This window comes from Pocillopora damicornis, chromosome 9 (genome assembly GCF_964200805.1).
Source record: "Pocillopora damicornis chromosome 9, jaPocDami1.2, whole genome shotgun sequence".
NCBI classification, from domain to species: Eukaryota; Metazoa; Cnidaria; class Anthozoa; order Scleractinia; family Pocilloporidae; genus Pocillopora; species Pocillopora damicornis.
The window spans coordinates 6,390,719-6,405,928 of NC_142678.1; the positions used below are offsets into that span (position 1 = coordinate 6,390,719).

At 38.2% G+C, this 15,210-nt stretch overlaps 2 protein-coding genes across 2 annotated transcripts; one reads left to right on the top strand and one right to left on the bottom strand.

Moving 5' to 3' along the window:
• Positions 1–42: 42 nt before the first annotated feature.
• On the bottom strand, positions 43–11,049 carry LOC113681653 (PMS1 protein homolog 1). Its single transcript, XM_089183270.1, has 13 exons — positions 10,667–11,049; positions 9,611–10,303; positions 7,384–8,643; positions 5,983–6,078; positions 5,134–5,184; positions 4,411–4,547; positions 3,828–3,935; positions 3,372–3,461; positions 2,517–2,591; positions 1,251–1,306; positions 970–1,059; positions 443–522; positions 43–246 (listed from the first exon to the last, which is right to left on the bottom strand). Exons 1-13 carry the CDS (start codon positions 10,796–10,798, stop codon positions 88–90), a joined length of 3,027 nt encoding a protein of 1,008 aa, XP_089039396.1. The 5' UTR covers positions 10,799–11,049; the 3' UTR covers positions 43–87.
• LOC113681654 (uncharacterized) lies at positions 10,993–14,886 on the top strand. The gene is made up of 4 exons (XM_027198762.2): positions 10,993–11,337; positions 11,484–11,597; positions 12,850–13,099; positions 13,471–14,886. Exons 2-4 carry the CDS (start codon positions 11,509–11,511, stop codon positions 14,611–14,613), a joined length of 1,482 nt encoding a protein of 493 aa, XP_027054563.2. The 5' UTR covers positions 10,993–11,337; positions 11,484–11,508; the 3' UTR covers positions 14,614–14,886.
• The last annotated feature ends 324 nt before the right edge of the window (positions 14,887–15,210 follow it).

Genomic DNA, 15,210 nt, shown 5'->3' on the forward strand with positions numbered 1-15,210 from the left:
ATGTAAGGCTGCTGTCCTTAAAGGACACAAGCGCAGACATAGTTTACTGTTGAAAGACTTGAATGATTTCTCTTAAAACAATTTGTTTCATTCAGGGATTTGCGCGATTGTTAAAAAAAATGGACGATCATGCACACATTTTCTCAAATCCAGAGGAATTTCTTTTTCCATCCGAGATAGTAGCTCGTCCACTTCACTTCTGTTCATCCGGGAACTGAGCGAACGAGCAACGCGAACCGCTTCACCCTAAAAATATATCTCAATGTTAGTCAAAAGTCTGAAATGCTAAGGAAATTTGATATACTTTTCTTTAAGATATACTGTACAAACCAATGCACCAAGAAACAAAGAGGTAAAAGGGTGTCCTAATGTCTCACGCGTGTTAATCGTGTTTCCGTTATTTTCCTGTATGAAATATTTTATTGAGAAACTGATGCAATACCTGGAGATAGTGGATAACTTTAAAAGGTCTGCACTTTGACAGAGAATTGGAATCGCCGCCGTCCTTTTGACAAATAAGCTCTGAAAGAGAGGAAATATGTGTAAATAATAAATTTAGGTGACACAAATACAAACGAAGTTCATAGGAAACGTGAACAGCAAAATGTCCTTCATACTTTTTGTGTAGGTTTTATGAGATCCAATCAAGACAGGAGAGGCGGGGAATAAATCTTTATTGTACCGCGTGAGTAGGGGAACACTATTAGTCGCTTAATGCAGCGGAGACCCGAATAAGCTCAGGCGCAACAACAATAACCGAAAAACTACAAAAACAAAACAAACAAGGGAACAAATTAACACGTTCTGAACTGAACCTGAGCTTGAGCTATATAGCATGTTCTTAAACTTAAAATACGTATAAAAGATACGACTAAATCAAAGTTACGTGGCGCAAGACTATAGGTTCTTGACTGTACATACAAACGATGATAAACGGATTACAGGGCAAACTATGAGGTCGCATCTTACCGAGAACTTCTACCAAATCTGGCACTCCATAAAAGGGTATGCTAGTAGATATTCTATGTAACTCCACTTTAGTCTCTCCACTTTCAACATCTGGAAACAAACGTAACTGATCAATAGGTTCAATGAATATTTCGTGAACAACGTTACACAGCTTCATTCAGTTAAATTCCAATCAACGAATCGCTGTCGCAAACAGTAAAAAGGCTCAATCAGCATAAAAAAATTATGCCCTCTTGAGTCCTCGTGATTATACTTCTTAGGGATTATTCCTAAAGCCTTACCGTTTTTTAAACAGATATCGAATCCATTTGCTGTTAGTCGTCCGTCATCGATCCATCTATCAGAGACAAAAACATTTTATCCTTGAGCTGGAAAAGAAAATTTCCTCTGTTTCCCAATATTCTTTCATACACTCGGCTGACAAAAAAATTCTGGATCAATGTCAGTATCAACTTCGCACTAACCCTTCCCCTAACCCAACAACCGTCAAAGGATAACAAGTTTAAAGTTTAATGTAACGTTAGGGGAGGGGTAGGTGCGCTGTTGCTTAGATACTGACATCGATCCCAAATCTTTACTTGGCTCTGATGATGACTTCCGATAGGGTTATCAAAATGTCACTCATCACCACCGACAAGAGTCCCTCTCGGGGCTTCCTTCACTCGGTCGATCAGAATACCCAATCGATTGCTAATCCTGGGATGAAACACTTTACTTTGATTACGAGTATATGAAAACAGGTGCATTTTCTTATTAGGGAGTTTAAGAAAACCACGACGACAACGGCAACGGGAACGCCACTAAACAAAAAGGTTTAATGAGCAGAACAATGGTTGTGCACGTGCGTTAAAAATCTTTGTAAATTTTTTTGCGTCCTCTGAAAAACAACAACGTGGAATGACCAAACTTTACGTTGTCTGGAGAACATGAACGACAACGGCTAATTTTTTTAAATTTCTATTTCTAATTTAACGCTGTGTTTCATGTTCAGTTTCGCGATGTTTTGACAGTGAAAAACAAACTAAATGACTTTAGAGTACCGCGAGATTCGTAGGTAAAGTATAAGTTCATTTTTTAACCAACTTCGTCCATGACGTCGCCTTCGTCGTTTCTTAAACCCCCAAATGAGGCAATGATGCTTCAATTCGAAAAGGTCTCCTTTCACGTTGCGTTGTTTTCTTCTGCCTAACCTACGTAACGTGGTATGACACACACGGCTCTGTCAACACAGCGGTCAAACGTCTGCGCATATGCGAACGCTGTAATGAGTAATTAGCGTGTTTTCTGGCTGTCAGAATCAAGATTTCTCACACGAGTTACAAACAATCACACAAGCCAGCAAGTCATGGTGTTTAAAGAGTCTAACATTTTTGGTAAAGCTCAAAACAAAATTATTTTTTCTTTCGCTTATTTTGTGAGACTGGTTTTTTTTGCTATATTTTCCTTTGAAATTTTTCGAGGGAAATTGGGAAATTGGCGCGCAGCCGATCAGAATTGATCCCCTCACGCACGCCAAACGTTTGACCACTGTGTTCTTCCCGTCATACCTTGTGGTGTCCGGTGGGTCACAATTAACACTCAAATTACACAACATTCTCCAACAATCTGGGCCACCAACACTTCTGAAAGAAAAGAAAATGCGAAAAGAAATGTAATGTCTAATTCAATCTAAACATCATTTCGCAAACTGCACCGTAAATTTGATTCACTGAAGCACTGAAAGAAGTGAAGTGATTTCAAAACAGACTTTAAAAAGTTTTTGCCATAATTTCTGAGACAAAAAGGAAGCTGCAGCCTGTTATTTTATTATTAGATTTTCCGTGTTGATGAAGTGCACTCAAACAGGTTTCATTTGCAAGGCATCGGTGGATTCCTGTTCTCTACACGTATAGTCTCCATAAAAAGGTTGAACATAATTAAGCTGGTAAGTAGTTCCTTTCTATTTTTCTCTGAGATAAATCTCTTCAGCACCAAGGGGTCAATGAGAACTTATGTAAACAAGCGTTACTAACTTCAAGTTAAACTTCACTTGAGATAAGTTTTTGTTTTTTATCGTATTGACTACGAGTAGTCCCTCTTTTTCGACGAAGCCCGTTACGCAAGGCAAGGAAATCGTGCCTGTAGAACTCAGAGAATCGTGTGAAAAATCGCGTGCCTCGCTCCCAGAGTTGCGCGTAGCGCACTAACATCAACCTAACTTTTTTTCGCTGACTTTTTCAATATGCGCGACGAACTTCAAAAAAAGGAAGGACTGCTCATAGTCTGATGAGAGGCTAGTACAAATTGTCCATAGCACTATGAGTACGATATTTCAAACCAAAATAGTCCAGGATACATAAACACTTTATTGAAAGTCGATCTATTCAGTGTCACAAAAAACGTGTATAAATGTGCATGCGTACCTCTCATTTAAAATGACGGGATGATCCAGCCTTTCTTTTGGAAGAGAATGACAAGCCATCAGCCGTTGGAAGAGAAGCTGCTCTTGTACTCTGCAGCGAAAAGAAACAATTGATGAACCACAAAATTCTACCCAGCTTAGGAGCAGTGCCTTTATTTTTTGCGAAATCTGTTACGTGAGTAAAAAAAAAAAAAAAAGCGAAAAAAAAAAAAATATATCGGCGTGCCGCGTGGCAATCTGGGATTGGAAAACATAAAAGGTTGGAACCCTTTTGTATGTGCACCTCACTCCCACCGTTCCGCACGCCGCGCTAACATCTTTTTCGCCTTTTCCTCCTGACTCGCATGACTAACTTCGCTGAAAAGGAAGGACTGCTTGTTGTCTAAATTCTTTACTATCATTTTGAGTTAGACAAATTCCATGACAAACTAGGAGAATAACCATTTTTTTTCTTTACCTGTACTGATTGACACAAACAAGATCCTTTCCTTTCTGCATTAGCCAAACTCCCCAGGGATCCAGCCGACCAATCAAATGGTCTGTATTGGAATGATCCTCTAAATTGCTAGGAAGAGACATAACACGAGAACAAAAATTTAAAGTGACCTGAAAACATGACCAAATAAACAGAAGTAAATAGAAAAAAAAAAATTTCAGAAAGCTTCAGATTCAAAAGCCAACAAATCAAAGTTAATATTGAATTTAATTCTTACTTATGGAAATTCGATTCCCCCGCCAAGTGTTCTGATAAGAAAATTCTAATCATTGTAAATTACTAATTTATTAACCCTTTGACACCTAAGAGTGACTAGCATCTAATTTCCCCCTACAATATCATCCATGAGTCAACACAAGTCACAAAATAAAAGAATGTTAAACAAATTCTCCTTATCAGCACCTTAGAAAATGTTTTGAGAACAGTATGGAGAATATGCATACTGATGTTAGGGTGTAGAGGTTTAACAATTACTATGTCATGAAGCCCAAAAGCTCTCCAACCTATAGCATTATCCTATCACCTGTCTAAGACGTGTTCATACCTTGCTACTTTAGCTCTCCTTTTTGCCAAGTTCTTTAAGTCACCCAGGCTAAACTGAACTTCTTTTTTCTTGTAGAGAAGTTTTCTTTGAAGAGGATTTGGTGACATAACTTTGTTTATCAGAGGTTGATTAGTTATCTAGTAATGAGATGGTAAAAATTAATTGAAAAATTATTACAAAATGAGGTATTGAGGTACATGCAAACTTTATGAAGGTACGTATGGGCATTGTTGTCATACTATGGAGATCTAATGACACCTCATGCATTCCCTCCAAATATGGCAAAACCCAGAACAACACCTTCCCCTCCTGAGAGTCTGCTGCATATCCCAATGGTTCAGCTAGTGTGAGTGACAAATGTTACCAAAGTGACAGGAAACAAAATTAAAAAAAACATTTACACTCAGAACAAAAACCAGACCCAGGAAATGAACAGCAACTCAGAAAGATATGTAAATAACCTACTTTCAGGAGAAAATTTTGAAAAATCACAATAATATTGGTATGATTGTTAAGAGCAAAGAAGTACTTGGTTGATCATTAACTTAAAGCCAATACATGTACAGACATATTGACCATTGTAGGAAAATTATTTTCAATAGATGATGTTCTAGGTATTGGACATCCTTCAGTGCAAGTACTGGTAAATAAGTTGAGAGTCAAATGGCCAGTCAAAGAGCAACTTTATACAATGGTCATGTAATTTGAAACTGCAAAACTCACTTCTGGCATTTTCTTTATCTTCTTGCTGGATAGGGACAGCCTTGACTTGTCCTACAACCAAAAGAGAGTAAAAAGGACAAAATTTTCATTAATGTGTTTCAAAAACTATCTTTGCTGTTCAAATTGATAACTCGCAAACATCCTTGATTTTCCACAAAACTTTTTTGGTGTTCTTCAAGATCTAAAACCTTGAAGATGCTTCAAAAATGATGTGAATACAATCGTGTATTGACTTTTTATTATCATTTTTTTTGTTGTTATTTTTCATTTTTCTTCACTTTCCTTAGTGCATACCTGGGGGCTTATTAAATATTTCAGCTAATAGGAGGGGTGCTTATTGGAAGGAAGATGTAGACTGGAGGCACATACTATATTCCTGTACTAATTCCATTGCAGTTGAAGCTTAGAAAGTTATTTTTAAAAAGTGGCAATAGAGACAGGTTTTCCTTGCATACGTACCGTTTAAGAAGGCGAGGGGGGTGCACTTACTTGAGCGCTGTTTATTTGACATTAGGGCCTAGGGGGTGGGCATTCCATTGAATGGGGGGTAATTTAGAGTAGGGTACTTTTGAGAGTATGAACACTAATTTGAGGAAACATGGTAACCAAATCCTATGACTTCCTTAGACATAGAAACTTATAATTGTGGAATTCCGTGATTTTCCAGTTGTTTCAGTCCTTGACTTGACTTCAGGTTGCTTTCAAGCTCTTGAAAGAACCATCAGTAGTCTTAAAATTAAATAAAGGTGTCTGGTTTTTTTTTTTTTTTTAATTTTTAATTTTATTTAATTTTTTATTTAATTTTTTTATTTGAATGAACACTGTTGATGAGTGTACAGTAAAATTCACCTGTTCAGATGAGTGTTTCCTCTTTCCAAGATGAGGTAATGGAGTCCTTTTCAAAGACAGTGTTCTCAAAGGACCAGGGGTCACTAACGACACAGGCTGCAACAGCATGAAACCCTTACAGTTTAGATCAACAGACATCTTGTATATAACTTTATTCTATGAATTAGGTATTGCTTTGTTGGAATACTAATGTCAATGGACAATCTTGATTAAAAAAAATAATCTATGGAAATAATTCATCAACAAGTAATTGCCCTAAAAATATGACTTACAAGCACAATTTTTCATGAAATAAATTTCATTTGACCTGAGGATAAAAATCAAGTGAAACAATGATCTTCACTGCGAAACTTCAAGGAGCCTGGAAAAAAATTCAAGCTACTACAACTACATTTGCTCCTGGCCTCCCAAATACAAGTTGTGCACTTCTATATTGTACCTGTCTTTTGTGGAGGCACAGTTCACCTGTGTGATCATTGCGTTACCTGGGAAATGGAGTAACTGAATGGAGGTAGGGTGGGGAGGGTGGATTACTCCCTTAACGACACTAGAGACCGAAAAAAACATACAATCCTGTACATGTAAGTTTGCCCATGGAAAAAATGATCATGATGCATTCTGACCCCAATGGTTTGAAACTGGGAAAAGATTAAAACTTTTGGTCCAAAAATTGGGTAAAGGTTTGCATGTTCTTCAGAAGTGGGTCTGAGAACATGAATGGTTTACTGTTCTCAGCTAGTAAAGAGAGTGTGGGGGATCACTCACTTTGATCATAATTGGGGTAACGGTTTTAAGAACCCCACCCCTCCCCTTTTCATTTGCCTCTACAGAAATTTGGGTAATTTTTTATTTTTTTGTGTAACAAAGAAATTACAGTATGTCAACTACATTTTTAAGGGGATTGTTTTTCACTGCCTCTACTTCTGCTACTATTTTCAACTCAAAGTTCAGATTGTAAGAATAACATTGCATACGAAGCATGATTTTTGTTTTGGAACTTAGCAATGCTTACTGAACCACTGTGAATGAAGTTTTACAATGATGAGTTTGACCAGTTGAGAAATACTTATAAAGCTTAAACTGGGTCAATTAGTATTCATAGCTTTAGAAAGTAACACTGTTTCCTTGGAAGGCAGACTGTATTTATCTATATCTCTAATTCACACTAAAGGTGATTGATCTTTTTTGGCTTTGTTCTTGCCAATGTATGACTTTTGTTAAAAAAGGATGGCATGACTGTATTGGGAACTTCGAAAATGCTAATGTTTTGTCTCTTAACTGGGTATTTAAGCAAAATTTTCAGTTTGTCAACTTGAAAGAAACAAGTCATAAAATTCCAAGTGTGTCTTGAGTGCACCTTATAGCCGAAAAAAATTATGGTATATTGCTTACTATTTTTACCTGCACAGGATTCCCTTGCTTGTCAACAATTCCACCTCCCATACTCCATTGCTTGTCAGTATATTGCACCTTGGTGCCTTCAAATGAATGTCCTTTAGAGATTTCCTCACCACATGTTGTGCTCTCTTTATTCAAAGTCAATGTCAAATTTTGTTGAGTAGACTTCTTGGCAGAGTAAACATCATTCAATGGACCAGTGGTATCTAAGTCAGAATCCTCAAACAAATCATCCAGACTAAGTGAAAACAAGTTTCTCTCTGAAGGACTGCTAGCAGCAGCAGATGTCAAACTTTTATTCCCAGACAATTCCTGTTGTTTTTCCAGTAATTTTTCCTTATTGGCTGCATCTGGGCCATTTTCAGAGGGAGTTGTTTTAGCAAATAGTACTGATTTGTTGCCATTAGCATTGTTCAAAACTGAATTTCTTTCAGAAACTTCAATGCCACCATTTTCAGCAGTGTTTCCAGGAATCTCTTTGAAAGAATTAACCAATGTTTTGTCAATATTATTAACTGATTCATTCATTTCAGCCAAGGTCTTGTCACTTAATGACTCACAGAGTGCTTTAGATGGCAAAATATTTGACTGGAATGAGTCTTTGTTATTCAAAATCCCTGAGTTTTTCTGTAACGGGGAAAATAAACATATTACAGGAACGTCATCTACTGATTCGCCATTTTCTGTTGATTGAGTAGAAGATTTTAGTGCATCTTTCCCTTGGTTGCTTTGACTTGTTGGTTCATGACAAGATGATTCCTCCAGCAGCAAATCTTTCTCCTTGCTTGAAGTACTTGTGGGGATTCTATTGCCAGTTGTACCAAAAATGTTTGCTAGCTTACTATGGTTATTGTCAATATCTTGTTCCTTGTTTTGCATGTTATCATGTACAACGTTGCTGTCCAATTGAATATCCATTCCTTGTTGATTGTTTTTCACTCTGGCATCCCCAGATGTCTTGGTTCTTATCTCCCCATTCATACCACAAGTGTTAGTAATGTCACCAAGTTTATCAGAAGCAACTATTCTGTTCTCTAAAGCAACATCACAACTAGGGAGTGTGTTGTTCTCCTCTGAATAAAACTCATCCAACAGCTTTGTCAAAACTGTCATTAGTTCATCTTGGTTTGTTAACATCACACTAGTTTTATTGGGTTCCAGATTGACGTCCAGGCCTTCAGGAGGTATCATGATGCTTAGGAAAGCAACAGGGTATCTGTTTGATGCAACAGGTGCTTTTCTGTTGTAGTATTGCTTGATCAACTGTGATTAAAAACATAAAATTTGTATAAAAACCTGCAGCTACAGTTTGTAAAGCTTGTCTTCAAACTCATTCCAAAGCATGAAGCTACAGCTGTACCAAGTGCATAGCTACCAGTAACATTTGCATGGGAATAATCCTTATACTCTTGTGCAAAATTACACTATTTCCAAAAAATTAACACCATCCGAGATTCCCACCACATTTTTTCTCAAGCAACAGAAGTTTTCTTGTTGTTTCCACATGGTTATTTTTATGAACTGAGACAGTGCTTTTGTGATATATTCTTATCAAAATTCACTGCTCAGCATTTTGATAGACAGGCTTAGAGATAGTTATTTTTAAATTCTGATTTTAACCCTTTGACCACTAAGAGTGACCAGCATATAATTTCCCCCCAACCTTATCACCCATGAATCATACATTTAGGTCACGAGAATAAAGAAATGATCACCAACAAAAAATGCCCTTGATTGCTAAATAAATTCTCCTTGTCTGTACAGAGATCAGTATGGAGAAAATACATACTGATGTTAGAGTGTAAAAGGTTAACCCTCTAACCCCTGCAAGTGATTAGCATCTAATTTCTCCTTACAATATCACCTCCAAAATCACACACAGAAGTTACAAGAAAAAAGGAAATGATCACCAATGATAGAAGCTCTAGATTGTTAAACAAATTCTCCCTATCAGCACCTTAGGGAATGTATCAAGAACAGTATGGAGAATATGTCTACTGATGTTAGGGTGTAAAGGGTTGATACTGTATACACAACGAACTTTTTACTAGTACAGGAGTTAATCGTACTCCTTAGCAGCGAAAAGTAGTTTAAAATTTAAATTTCTTTCACAAGAACAGATCATAATGGCCCGCAAAGAGCTTGAAGCTGAACTATCCAATGACCTGTTGTTCAATGATTCAAAATATTTTTTAAACTATATCTAGCAATAAAGATGCATTTTCTGTACCTGAGATATTTGTTTCATGTAAACAGGCCTTCCATTAAAAAATATAAAACATCGATCATTCACTGCACGTCCAGTAACTTCCATATCAGATCCTGGCCTCGGAAGGTATCCAAGTATATGAATGCCACTCTCTTCATCATCATGATATTCTACTGAACCCATTTGTGCCAACAAAGATGTTCCAAACACAGTCAATAATGCTGTTCGCTCATCTGCAACTTTACTCTTCTGCCAGACGACTGCCTTGTTATGACGCAAAATGATCCTCAGAGATGGACGTATAATTGCATATGCCATCACCAAGTCCTCCACTCTTTTCAACTCTTCTTTACATTTTTTGGTGTTGCTTGAAAATTGTTTTCTCACAGGGAGGTTTTTAAATAAATTTGCTGCTGTAACTGTTGTCCCAGTTGTTGTAGGTTTTGGTTTGGTGGCTACAATCTTCCCATCACATTCTAATGTGTACAACATGCCAACTTCTTCAAATTCTGTTTTTGTCAATATAGACAAATTGCTGACAGATGAGAGCGAGGCTAGAGCCTCACCACGGAAACCGTATGTATGCAGGGATTTCAAGTCATCATCAGTTAAAATTTTTGACGTGTAATGGGGTTTGGCCAAGTAGGGAGCATCATCGGGTTTCACACCAGAACCATTATCTCGAACTTCAATTCTTTCCAATCCCCAGCCGTCCTGAAAATAGATAAAGTAAGAGCTACCAGTAAAAACTTTGCTTCAAAGGTAATCATCAAAACAGCTGTTAGACACTCAAACACCCTTGAGGGTAACAAGGAAAGATTGTCAACCAGTAGTTTTTCCTCTGGGGAGAAAATAGTTGCAATCCAAAACCAAACAAACTTATTCGCAAACTGAACCTTGGTCGAGAGCGATATATACTTTTAATTAGTTAACTTCCCGGAGAACAAATTGATCTCACTTACATGTAGCTTATTAATTTATTTGATGAACGAACATGTACAACATGGATTTCCCAGTAATGAGAAAAAAATATATTATAAATGCAATCAAAAATGAGCCAAAAAAAAGGAATCTTACCAGTTTGATTTCAATGCTTGATGCTCCAGCATCAAGAGAATTCTCGATCAGTTCTTTCACTACTGAGCTAACGGAGGTTATCACTTGTGAACTAGCGATCAGCCGAATTGTAGATGAAGGTAAAAGATTCATTGCATTCTAGTTTGTACCATGAGTTCTGCGTAAGTGTCGTTTATTTTTTAGACCTTTAGATTCATTCACTTGCTGACAATCTCTTCGCAGGCAAGTCTGTGCTGCTTGCCGCCATATTTGATCTTAAGCGGGAAAACGTTCGAATCATGTGACTTATGTTCGGATAACCCTCGTCATTTCCTACGAACATATACGGACCTTTACGAACATTACCGGTAACTTATCGGACAGAGTTAAATGACAGAAATAATAGATACATTAATATTGACGGGAATTGTTGACTTCTATCATATTCCATAATGACGCATTAACAATAAGCTAGGCTCAATATCCAATCAAAGAGAGTTTTTTCTGTCGTTTAATTTACACAAGGGAATAAGCCCCAGGGGACGATTATTCACATCAAGTGAAGTGGTTGTCAATGGTGATAGCAGGGCAAAGCGGACTCACAACACTCGATCGCACTTCAAAAGATAGATTTCACCCATTTCCTCGAGTTGTTTTCTTATGAAAGCAATTTACCGCTGATTTGTTTCAAGGTACAACTACCTGTTTTGTTTAGAGTTATAACCGAAGGAAAACGATTGTTCTAAAGCGAACGATTGTGCGAAAAGTCACGAATTTCAGTTCAGTCGAAGGGGAGTCGTACCATGGACCACGCTAATTTCTGCTGTGTTTTATTTAGATTTTGAGGAACAAGGAAAAGCAGTATGACTGCCCCAAGGATGTATACAGCCGAAACGGAAAAACTATTGAAAGAAAAAGGGCTGCGATGTGTCTGCGAGTTATGCGATTGTGGGTAAGTGAATTGCAGGTGAAACAAGCATCTCTAAATGTAATTAAGACTTTCGTCCGACTGAGATGAATTATTGATTCTGCAACAGCCCTATAGAATGCAACCAGCTGTTTCATTGTAATTCACACAAAAGGAATGAAAATTTTCGCGATAAATGAATTTAGTAGTGCTAAAGGACTTTAAATTTTGACTGCGAAGATGTTGAAGTTCAGCCGCAGGAATGCGAGTTGTCACGACTGGGTTTGCACGCGCATTGACGATGTGGGCACAAGAGATTTATTTGTTTATTCGTTTATTCATATTTTCTGTTCGTCTTCTGAAACACTGTTTAGAGGTTTATTTATGTAGAAAGAGAAAATGTCATTCGTAAGGTTAAAACAAATTTATAGCGTACATTTATTTAAAGGTCGAAGGGGTTACACCATAATATTCTCAAAATGCTCATAAAATGTCCTCGATGTTGCTTCCAGTTAACGGTTTATTTGAGATACTATCATGAATCAACTTGTAGTATAAACAGAGCGTTATTTTATATCATGAGTTTCATGATATCGGTTGTTATTATATGAAACTGATTGAATACTTCGAGAGTCTCGATTTACTCGTTGCTGTTGTCGGGCTTCTCACATATCACGAGTTTGTCTACGGATTGTTCCACAGAGGAAAATATTGAGATTTTAATTAACTTCGTTCAAAACTCCTGGAAGTCGCATTATTTGAATTTTTGAGATGAATTGCTCTCTGAAAATAGTAGCTGAGAAAATTTTGAATATCAGCAATGAGGTTTCTTCGCAATGAAGCGTAGATTATTTGTCACGAAAGGCTGATATGACGACGCGCGAAACACATTGTCGCGCGTGGAAGAGGAGAGGAAAGATGGCGTTTTTTTTTTCTTCTGAGATCCATGATAGACATGCAACGTATTTCTATTTTGAGAACACGCAATAGCTCCATTTTTTTTTCGGCTGGCAAAATATTGAGGGGTGGGAGTTTGAAATCCCCTCAACTGACCTGTGCTTTAAACTTCTGTTGAAAAAAAATCAAAAAATGAATGAATAAATAAATGCATTAATTAAGGAATTCTAAGGAAGGAACGATGATTATAGACCATAAAAAGGTGTCACATCCTGTCGACTAGCCGCGATATACTGCTTGCTAGGACATAGCTCAAGGTCCGTGAGGGATATAAAATTATACTTATTTACAGTGTAACTATTTATTAGTTTTTCAATATCTTTTTTTTTCTCATCTTTAGCGGATACCATCCTCACATCGGCTGCACAAAAGAGCCACAGAAAATGAAATCTGTATTTAAGCGACCGGGGCTGGCAGATGCAAAGACTAACTATCAAAACACTTACACTTCACATGATGGAGCGAAACCTCGCAATACAAGAAAGCCACTCCCGCGACTTAGGAACCCGAACCCTCCCCCTATGGACTTCAGAACGGTTCAGAGATTGGAGTTTATCCCAAGGAAACCTGAACCACAAGGAAGCTGTAAGGTAATAAAGGGGTTTTAAGCTTGGGTTTAATGATGACATAACATTGCTTATTTTACCATGTTCCTGTTGATTATATTAGGCTGAAGTCTTAGCTATGGTGTGAGTGTAAAAATGACGCGACCAAAAACGAGCGAGTGATTTTGAGCCAGTTACGCGAGTAATAACTAAGATTTAATAACTAAGATTTAATCGGGTTTGAATGAGAATTCGCACGCGACTGCCTAAATGCTTCCTGACACACATTCCACACGCAAAGTGTTACAAATCACCAAGTTTTTTGCGCTTTCTGGATCTTTCTCACACCTGTACGTTATCTCAACTTGAGACGCAAGTACTAAAGGCTTCTCATTCAAATCTTCTTATTTCGATAGATGATGGATAATTACAAGCCACCTGACGAGAAACTGGACGGAAAGACAATCTATGCGCAAGAGTTTGTAAACCGAGGCCCTCCAGAGTTGGTGAAGATAACGCGACCAAAAACAGTCACGCAAAACCAGGGACTGAAATTTCAGTCGGCCACCACTCACAACCAAACGTTCACACCCAAAGTGCCCAGCCCCCAAGCACCGTTTGGCGAACTCCCTTGTTACACGGGGGGAATCCTCTATCCTGAGAAAAACGGCAGATATGACGTAACAACCTGGAATCAAGACGTCTACCGTGGTAAATTTGCGGCGCGCCCCGACGCCTTCAAGCCTAAAGAAGCGCAAGTGACCATTGGTATTGAAGGAGATCACCTCTTACAAACGGTTCATAGGGATGCTTTCAAGACACCAACGAAAGACGCCAGGCCGGAAATGACTATTCGCCAGCCGACGCTCAAGACCCAGAAGCGCGCCAAGTTTCAGGGCGAAACTCAAGCTAAGAGCGACTTTCCAGGTTTCGGCGCGAAAATGCCGTTGCCACCTAAACCCGTTACACCACCACCCGCAACTCTCCGATTGGCTATGGACAACGGGCGTGATTTTGAAACAACCAATAATAGCTTTTACAAGATCACGTGGGATCCAAGGAAGATTGAACGCACAAAGGCCCTAAAGCCGGATAGCGACGAGTATGTGCCTCCAGAAACAAAATTTGCCACCACCACCATCACCAAAGAAGATTTCAAAGAAAAAGAACCCGTGAAAGTCACGAAAATAAGGCCACCTTCCAAAATCGAGCCAAACAAAGCGAAATTCTTCGACGAAACTGCCTACAATGCTCAGTTCAAGCCATACAGCAAAGTTCCTTACATCCGCTACGGTGATTTCCACGAGACAAACTTTTACCGCAAGCCTCTTGTGAAATTCTACACAGACGGATCAGTGACAACGCAAGACTTTAAGGGCGCTGAAGGTGGACGGCCGCGCACTTGTATTAAACCAGAGGAGAGGTTTGAAAAATCAACTGAAAAGATGGATGGTGCAACAGTTTACAGTGAGGCGTATAATCGCAAGAAGCTCCCGGACTGTTCATATTTAGAATGGATGAGCAAACACTTGGCGAAAAAGGCTTTGGCTACCGTATGACAACTTACACACATGTACTACGAGTGGAAGGAAACAATTTCATTACGCAAATCTCAATTTTTTAACCGTTTGGTTAATTCTTAAATCTATCAAAACATGATTATCTTATGTGTAAATATTTCAAATGAAATCTCGTAAACCAGGTGGTCGGTGTCAAGGATTTGATGTGTTGTCAAGACTGAAATACCATAGACACTAATTGTCCTTTTTTTTGCTGAAAGTTGTAAAAAACAGAAAGGTAAAACTATAACAAGATGTCAGCTTTAGAACAAATCAATCGTATTTTGAATGTGGTTGCAGTTTGGCTTATTTTACTTCATCCTCACAGTAGTAGATCCTTCGCGCATGTTTACGCTACTCAGGGAGACTTCCTCGGTGTTCGTACGATCCCAGGCCCTCTCCGCTAGGACCTCATTTCCTAATAGGGTGCTTTAAGACTGGAAAAAAGGCCCATGGTCCAAATAAATATCTCAGTTTAAAACTTGTACTTCAAAGACTGTTGTGCCCAACATTTCGTACCATTCGTTTTGCTTGTTTTTTTCGCGTTACACATCTTTTTTTTTTTTACTAATGAAATCACCGAGATTTGCATGGTCT